Raw genomic sequence first — 9397 nt, 5'->3', positions numbered from 1 at the left:
TGGTCTTAATATTCCAAATGTATTCCCAGGCTCCAAGCTATTCCTTTTCCTTCATAATAGGAAATGGACAATGGACCACATGTAGTCATGACTAACTTTCCTCAACAGTGGACTGGACTTTGAGCAGCAATCTTAAGCGTGCCTTTTATCCTATCTTTGTTGATGTGTAAGCTACAGTTAAGACTACTTCAGAAGTATTTTGTATCAGGTAAACGTTTTTCTGGCTTTCCTTTTCTGAGGAGCGATTACAAATGTTACTGCTAATTATTCTGCACACACAGCAGGTGACAGAAAGGCAAAATGCTTTAGCTTGGAAGCTTAGTATAGTAGCTTTGCCTCAAAAGCAGAGAGGACAAAGGTAAAGGAAAGCATAAATAAGGAAGTACGTGATTATGTAGGAAAGAATGACTGACAACTTGTAACTTGTTCCTAGCCAACCTGGACTTTGGTAATTTGCATACAGTACTGCCTATTTATCAGTACTACAGCATTTCTACCATAGATATTTTTATTCAGTTTAAATTAATGGTTCTGAATCAAGACCTCAATTATTGCAAGACCTTAGCAGTTACTGAGCAAAGTGTGTAATTATCCAAGTGGAAAAATGAGGGCAAATGTAGAATAGTTTGCAAAATAGTCAATTACTATATTTCTGGGACCACAATGTCTTTCTTTTCTGTTGGTATCTACATGTATCTCTGATAGAGGCTATGAAACATTCTCTATTAGAATATATTTAAGTTTGTAAATAGGTATGCAATATACAGATATTCTTCAATTTACAACCAATTATTTAGTGACTGTTCGAAGTTACAACAGTACTGAAAAAGTGACTTATTTTCCCCCCACTTATGACCATTGCAGCATTCCATGGAAACGTGATCAAAATCCAGATGCTTGTCAATTGGTTCATATTTATGACGGTTGCAGTGTCCTGAAGTCATGTGATCCTTTTGCAACCTTCTGATAAGTAAAACCAGTAGGGAAGCCAGATTCACTTAAACATGTTACTAACTTAACAACTGCAGTGATTCACTTAGCAATTGTGGCGAGAAAGCAGAGTTAGTATTCTGTCGGTTCGGACCAGTTCACCCAAACGTGGTAGCGGAAATCGCGGGTGGCCCCATCCATCCACCCCAGCTCAATGGCATCCCATTTGGGCACTTTTTAAAGCCAAAGCGCATGCGTGGAAGGCTGAGCGCGCACTGACATTTGCGAACTGGTAGGGAAAGTAAGTGAATACCATGCCTGCAAGAAAGGTAACAAAATGGGGCAAAACTCACTCACTCCCTCGCTTAGAAACAGAAATGTTAATCTCAATTGTGATCATATGGCCAGGACTACCTGCATATCATTTTCAGCTTTGATATCCCAGTTAGATTATATATACAGCGTGGGCATTACTTTGAATTTTGGTGGTTAAAATTAAGGACCTGGTAATTCTTCTTCCCCTCTAGCGGTTAAAGCAGATTTGGCATTTTTTAAATTTTATGTGAAGACTTAATTATCCTTTGCTGGGAAGGGTTAATATTGTTCATATAAAGAACATTTGCTGGAACTGTGTATGTCTAGTCTGATGAAAAGAAGGACTAGGGGTGACATGATAGCAGTCTTCAATATCTCAGGGGCTGCGACAAACGAGTTAGTGAAGCTATTATCCAACGCATCTTAGACGCAATGGGTGAAAACTAATCAAGGAGAGAAGCAACCTATAACTAAGGAGAAATTTCCTGACAATGAGGACAATTAATCAGTGGAACGACTTGTCTCCAAAAGTTGTAAATACTCCAACACTGGAAGTTTTTAAGAAGATGTTGGATAACCATTTGCTTGAAGTGGTGTAGGGTTTCCTGCCTAAGCGGGAGGGGGGGGTTGGACTAAAAGACCTCCATGGTTCCTTCCAACTCTGTTATTCTATGTTGTCTATGATTGATTGGGGCTTCAGGAAGTCCAAGCATTTAGTCCAGTGGTTCTCAACCTGTGGGCCAGGACCCCTTTGGGGATTGAACGACTCTTTCACAGGGGCCACCTAAGACCATCGGAAAACACATATTTTCGATGGTCTTAGGAACCACCAATTTTATGGTTGGGGGTCACCACAACATGAGGAACTGTATTAAAGGGTTGCGGCATTGGCAAGGTTGAGAACCACTGATCTGGTCCATCTTGGCTGTTCTAGGAAGCTAAGCTGAACTAGCCCTGATACTATTTGCATGAGAGACCACCTGCAAATCTTGGCGTTGACTAGAATACAAAATTAGATCTTTAAAGATATCAATGGCACTCTCCTCCACTTCATGATGTTCCAAGAAATTAGGTTGACACACCTTATAAACTCAAAAGAATCAAGCTTGATTCAGTTTGAGGGTTCTCCTGGACTTGCAGCTTTGACTCATGGAACAAATTGCAACTGTGGCTAGAAATGCCTTTGGCCACAGATTCATCTTGTAGGTCAATATTGTCATTTCCTGGATCAGGAGGCCCTTCTCATGGCCATTCATACCTTTAGTCACTTGTGTGTAATTAATTACTATAATGTGCTCTGCATGAGTTTCCCTTCAAGAAAACTCAAAAGCTACAGCAAGTCCATAATGCAGCAATGTACAGGTGAAACTCAAAAAATTAGAATATCTGCAAAAATTCATTTATTTCAGTAATGCAAGTTAAAAGGTGAAACTAATATATGAGATAGTCTCATTACATGCAAAGCAAGATAGTTCAAGCCGTGATGTGTCATAATTTCGATGATTATGGTTTACATCTGATGAAAACCCCAAATCCACAATCTCAGAAAATTAGAATATTACATGCAATCAATAAAACAAGGATTGTACATAGAACAATATCATAAGAACAAAATATAAGCATGCATATGTACTCAGTACTTGGTTTGGGCCCCTTTTGCAGCAATTACTGCCTCAATGCAGCGTGGCATGGAAGCTATCAGCCTGTGGCACTGCTGAGGTGTTATGGAAGACCAGGATGCTTCAATAGCGGCCTTCAGCTCTTCTGCATTGTTCATTCTCATGTCTCTCATCTTTCTCTTGGCAATGCCCCATAGATTCTCTATGGGGTTCAGGTCAGGCGAGTTTGCTGGCCAATCAAGCACAGTAATCCCATGGTCATTGAACCAGGTTTTGGAGCTTTTGGCAGTGTGGGCAGGTGCCAAGTCCTGCTGGAAAATGAAGTCAGCATCCCCATAAAGCTCATCTGCGGAAGGAAGCATGAAGTGCTCCAAAATCTCCTGGTAGATGGCTGCGTTGACCCTGGACTTAATGAAGCACAGTGGACCAACACCAGAAGATGACATGACTCCCCAAATCAACACAGACTGTGGAAACTTCACACTGGACTTCAAGCATCTTGCAGTGTGTGCCTCTTCATTCTTCCTCCATACTCTGGGTCCTTGGTTTCCAAATGAGATGCAAAAGTTGCTCTCATCAGAAAAGAAAACTTTGGACCACTGAGCAACAGACCAGGTCTGTTTTTGTTTAGCCCAGGTAAGACGCTTCTGACATTGTTTGTTGTTCAGGAGCGGCTTGACAAGAGGAATACGACATTTGAAGCCCATGTCCAGGATCCGTCTGTGTGTGGTAGCTCTTGATGCACTGACTCCAGTCTCAGTCCACTCCTTGTGAAAGTCCCCAACACTTTTGAATGGCCTTTTCCTGACAATCCTCTCCTGGCTGCGGTCATCCCTGCTGCTTGTGCACCTTTTTCTTCCACACTTTTCCCTTTCACATAACTTTCTATTAATGTGCTTTGATACAGCACTTTGGGAACATCCAACTTCTTTTGCAATTACCTTTTGAGGCTTTCCCTCCTTATGAAGGGTGTCAATGATGGTTTTCTGCACAACTGTCAGGTCAGCAGTCTTTCCCATGATTGTGATTCCTACTGAACCAGACTGAGAGACCATTTAAAGGCTCAGGAACCCTTTGCAGGTGTTATGGCTTAATTAGCTGATTAGAGTGGGACACTTTGAGCCTAGAATATTGCACCTTTCCACAATATTCTAATTTTCTGAGATTGTGGATTTGGGGTTTTCATGAGCTATAAGCCATAATAATCACAATTATGACACATCACGGCTTGAACTATCTTGCTTTGCATGTAATGAGTCTATCTCATATATTAGTTTCACCTTTTAAGTTGCATTACTGACATAAATGAACTTTTGCACGATATTCTAATTTTTCGAGTTTCACCTGTAGGCATTACAGGTAGTCCTTTGACTTACTACAGTTTGTTTAATGACTATTTGAAGTTACAGCAACACTGAAAAAGTGACATGACTGTGTTTCACACTTCTGACCGTTGTAGCATCCCCATGTTCACATGATCAAAATTCAGATGCTTGGAAACTAACTCATGACAGTTGCAGTGTCCTGGGGTTGTGTGCTCACCTTTTGTGACCTTCTGACAAGCAAACTCAATGGGAAAGCCAGATTCTTTTAACAACCCTTTTACTAACCAGTGATTCACTTAACAACTGTAGCAACAAAGGTCGTAAAATGGGGCAAAACTCACTTAACAAATGTCTCAGCAACAGAAAGTTTGGGCTCAATTGTGGTCATAAGTCAAGGATCATCTGTAATTGACCCTTGGTAATTATTAACCCCTCTGCTACTTAAGTTGCACAGGTTACTAGTGGGCTGTGCAATTCAAGTTGAAGGTAAGTATTTGTAAAGCAGATGACATTTACAGCACTGTCTTCCTCCAGGGCAGTTTCTGCTGTTTCATTACTTCTGATAGGGTTGGCGTACTTTGCATCCCATATAGTCAACAATGTCATTTCATGATACCTGGGAGATTGGAGTGGGTTCCTGCCAGTTCTAACCTCTTCTACAGAAGAGGTTCCACAAATCTACAGTGCTGTTTAGAACCGGTTCCAGCTCCCTCTCCCCACCCGTCCGCACATCATCAACATGAAGAGCCAGAGGAGGAATTCTGGGAGTTGAAGTCCACAAGTCTTAAAGCTGTCAAGTTTGAACACCCCTGGATTTTTTTCCTAAATGGTTAGGGGTGCAAGGGCCTTGTAACTTGACAGCTTTAAGACTTGCACACTTCAATGCCAGAGTTCCTGAGCCAACATGACTGGAGGAGGAATTCTGGGAGTTGAAGTTCACAAGTCTTAAAGCTGTCAAGTTTGAACACCCCTGGGTTTTTTTCCCCCCTAAAGGGTTAGGGGTGCAAGGGTCTTGTAACTTGACAGCTTTAAGACTTGCGTGCTTCAAATGCCAGAGTTTCTGAGCCAACATTTTGATTGCTAAGCAAGAGCTTGTTAAGTGAGTTTTACTACATTTTACAAGTTGGCCACACCCACCCAGTCACATGGCCAGCAAGCCACTCCCACCCAATCACATGGCCAGCAAGCCACTCCCACAAAGCAGGTCACACCTACTAAAAATTTTTTGAAACCCACCACTGCTGGGAGATATACTTTCTCTGTTGCTGTTCTTGCTCTCTGGCTGGAGAATTCTGGGAGTTAAAATCCACACATTTTAAAGTCCCCAAGATAAGAAACACTGCCTGAAATGTATTGTATACCATTGCTAGCTCCCAATATCTGCAAAATTGACAAAAGACAGCACAACAATGGGCAGCTCCCTTGTATATAATAATGTGCCCATCATTCTTAGCCACTTTTTAATAAAAAATCAGTTAATGTATCTCGTGCAAGGAGCACTAACCTCTCCAGTTAGAGACCTTTACAATCCTTGCTGTGCAGTGTCATGAACAACAAATCTCAATCTTATTACTATTCCATAAATTTTTAACCCCTCCCAAGATTTGCACTATTTTTAAAATAAACCAGCAATTTAAATAGATGTTTACTTTCCTTCTAATTTGCACCATTTTAAAAGCCTGACTAGAAGCATAAATTATAAAGTATTGCCACCCAATATGACTCCTCAGGATGAGGTGGGTTAAAAGACAGAAATAATTAATAAAGGGCAAAAGAAACATAAGGTATCTCTGAAAGGGAGACAGCGCTTATAAAACCCAAAATGTTTTTCAATTTCATTCTTATAAAACAGAAAAAGAGGGATGGGAATACAAAGGGTGTGCTGAACGATGTATTATTCAATTGATCTGACATTGTGAAGTATTGATTTGCATTCTTGCTTGTCTGGAGAAGGGAGGAGACAGCAAAGACCAGAATAGACAATTTTAGAACGTAGCCTAACCTTTTTTAAAAATAAAAATCTGCTTTTGCAGATGGTTTTTGTTCCTGAAAATATATATAAAGAAGCTCCGTCCCTCCCTTGGGCTGATACTTCTCAGGAGATCTATCCTGGCTTCTCCCTAAAATAAAACCTAAAAGCAGCTGTATCTTATCTTTTGCACAACGGAGTCTATTTTTGACTGCCCGTGACAGAGAAGGTAGGAAGACATGGCTGCGTTACGCATTTTCAGCTGCTCGCAACTAGTCCCTAAAGTGTGCAAGTGTGTATTATGCCATAAATAAAAAAAAGGCGGTTGGACGCGTCAAGCGGTGCTTGACGGAAAAGAAGGAAGTAGTAGCTGAGCGCTTGAAAAGGAAAGGCGGGAGAGGACGCTGTTTTAACACCCGCAGCTCCCTCGAAACGCCAGCAGCTTTTCTTTTGTGGGGGGGACAGAAAAAGGGGGTTCTTTTGTGTGTGGGGGTGTGTGAGGGGCCACACAGCCAAAGTGAAAAGAGGTGGGGGGAGCAAGGGGGCATCGGGGTGCGCGGGCCGCTGTCCGGCAGAACCGGCCACCCAAACTTTGGCACAAAGTGTAGAGGCGAGGAGGAAAGCCTCGCTTAGCCAAGCCAAGCCGGAGGCGCGCTCAGGCCGGGCTTGACCTCGTTCCCGGCCCGCGGCCGGTCAGCGAGGAGGTCGCGGGTTTTTTCCGCCCAGGCCCGGCTGGACCACGGACTGGCGGCAGGGAACGCCCGTTGGGACGAGACGGCGGGACGCGGCCGGCCTGCCCGTGCACCAGGCCCAGAGCTCTGCGCCAGCCTCCCCGGTCCAAGTGACGGGTTGTTTTCATAAGCTGGCACAGGTGCGGGGAGTCCTTCAGACTCGAGCCGGCCAGGGAGCCCCAGGCGCGTTGGCGAGAGGCGACCCAACCGCCGCCGCGGAGCATGCAGCCATTTTGGGCTTCGCCAGACAAAGGACGACAGCGACCGCCGCGGCCAGCCCCGAGGCGTCGGCGGCAGCGACCCGTAGCACCGCCTCCACTTCCCCTCATCGACCCCTCGGGCGGCAGCCGGCGCGTGCGGCCAGCCCGGCTTTCGGCGGCCGGCCCCCTCTCACTACTACTAGGCCGCAGCCGGGCCCTCGCCGCCCGTTCGCTCTCTGAGCGCTCGCAGCCATTTGCCTCAGTATTTATAGCCGGCCGCCGACCAATCAGGAACCGACGGAATCCCTCTCCGGCCGCTGAGGTGACGCCTCGACGCCCCCCTCCCCCCGCAGCTTTCCCAGCCCGCTCGCGCGGAGTTTTTCGCCGCGCATGCTCCGTGGGGGAGGCCGAGGCGGGAGGGGAAGCGCAGCGTATGTGTAAAATGAGTGAGTGAGGTGGGGAGGGGGGGAAGAGAGCAGGAGGGAGGGGGGAAGAGAGCAGGAGGGAGGGCGGAGGAGGAGGAGGGCAGGGGGAGGAGTGAAGAGAGGAGGGAGGGGGGGCGGCGGGCGGGAGGGAGCCGCTCGCCAGGAACCCTCCGAAAAAAGATGGCGGCTGGGTCGGATCTGCTGGATGAGGTTTTCCTAAACGCTGAGGTGGATGAGAAGGTGGTGAGCGACCTGGTGGGCTCCCTGGAGTCTCAGCTGGCGGCCTCGGGCCACCACCACCCGCACCACAAGGCGCAGGAGCCCCTCAGGGTGGCCGGGGGGCTGCTGGGGAACCATGTTGTGAGCAGCGGCAGCAGCAGCAGCAACAGCCCTAGCCCTAGCCCGGGAGGAGGAGGAGGAGGAGGAGGAGTAGGAGGCAATGCTAATGTCCAAACAGAGAGCCCCGGCAGCCGCAGCACCACCGGCAGCAGCACCACCACCACCAGCAGCACCACCGTCGCCGCCAAGATGGGACTCAGTGGCCCCGAGATCACCAAGCCAGGTAACCTGGCGAGGAAAGCCGGGGAGGAGTGGGGGGGGAGGGTTGCCTCCTCTTCCTCCTCCTCTTGTCCTTCTCCCTCAGGAATGGAGCGGGGGTCTCCCCCCCCACCTCTGGCCTCCCTTTCTTTCTCCCCTGCCCCCCCTCTTTCCCTGGTGGGGGGCAGCAACTGGAGGGTGCCAGGGGGTGGGTGGGTGGCATGGAGTTGGGGAGGGGGAGGCGGCAGAGAGAGAGAGAGAGAGAGAGAGAGAGAGAGAGAGAGGCCTTCCTCACATGCCAATTCCCCCCCCCCTCCCGACACCCTATTTTTGGCCAGGACGATCTCCCTCGGCTGCACCTAGAGCCAGGAGCAGATATGTGTGTGTGTATGGGGGCTGGTGGGGGTGAGTGTTATGGTCAGGAGGTAGTGCCTGTGTGTGTGTGTGGGGGTGTCCTTTAGGGAAACCAGCTTCCTTTGCTAGGGTGGTCCCCGTCTCCCCCAACCTCCTCACCTTGGTTTTTTTTTTTTTAATCTTCGTTCTGTCATCTCTCTCTCTCTCTCTTGTCTTGCCGAGAGGCTGGAGTGCTTTGGGGGGCTCCTGAGGACGAGGAAGGAAGAGATGTTACCTTTGGACTTCTGTGCCACCTTGCGCCCGCGTTGCTGGAGTCTGGGATCAGAGGAATGGTGCTCCCTTGCCCTCCTTCTTATCCATTTGATATTCCCTGGCTGTCTTGAATTCTTTGCCCCCCCCCCCCTGAAGTCCATGGGGGTGGGGGGAGAGAGAAAGAGAAAAAGAGAGAGAGAGAAGAAATGTTATTAATCACAGCAGCAGCAGCAGCAGCAGCAGCTTCCCCTGGGAAGAGGAAGTGATGGGGGAACCTGAGGATCAGGAACCCCTTTTAAATAGATCCCTTGGCAAATACGGCACCCTGCTTAACAACTGCTCTTCCTCTGGGGTGGGATGGGTAAGGGGTTATGCCCCCTGAACCTTTTTGCTTTTCTTGAAATAATATGCCCAGGCTGAGGCTAGGCAGAGAGTCACAGCACAACCTCTACCGCCTGTGGGACTGGAAGAATGACAGTCCATCTGTAAATGTTTTCCCCCTTGTAAAACAGACGGTGCACTCTGAAGGAGTCTGCTAAACTCAGGGTCCTGCTTTAACCGTACATGCGAAGACGGCCTTTTTTTAAGAAAAGGAAGGCAATGCTGGTCCATTTACCCCAGCACAATTCCCATTATATTCCTCCGTATATAATTCCCACCTTCCCCCTTTGCTTTCCAGTTGCTGGAATATTACAAGGACGCTGTTGCTTGTCTGACACCAGGTTAATGAAAGGGGGTGG

General features: G+C 47.3%; 1 protein-coding gene across 3 annotated transcripts in view; it reads left to right on the top strand.

The window, feature by feature from the left end:
* Nucleotides 1–7645: 7645 nt before the first annotated feature.
* Nucleotides 7646–9397, top strand: part of TAF4 (TATA-box binding protein associated factor 4) — a 103772-nt gene continuing 102020 nt past the window's right edge. For 2 of the 3 annotated variants that reach the window (XM_081947564.1, XM_081947562.1), the window contains exon 1: nt 7647–8076. In XM_081947564.1, the coding sequence (XP_081803690.1) occupies nt 7695–8076 (382 nt within the window). In that variant the 5' untranslated portion in view covers nt 7647–7694. Of the gene's footprint in view, nt 8077–9397 lie in introns of all 3 variants that reach the window. The other variant, XM_081947563.1, reaches the window with a different exon arrangement.

This window comes from Natrix helvetica (assembly GCF_964273705.1).
Source record: "Natrix helvetica genome assembly, chromosome: 3".
Classification (NCBI taxonomy): domain Eukaryota; kingdom Metazoa; phylum Chordata; class Lepidosauria; order Squamata; family Natricidae; genus Natrix; species Natrix helvetica.
This window is presented reverse-complemented; position numbering and strand designations above follow the sequence as displayed.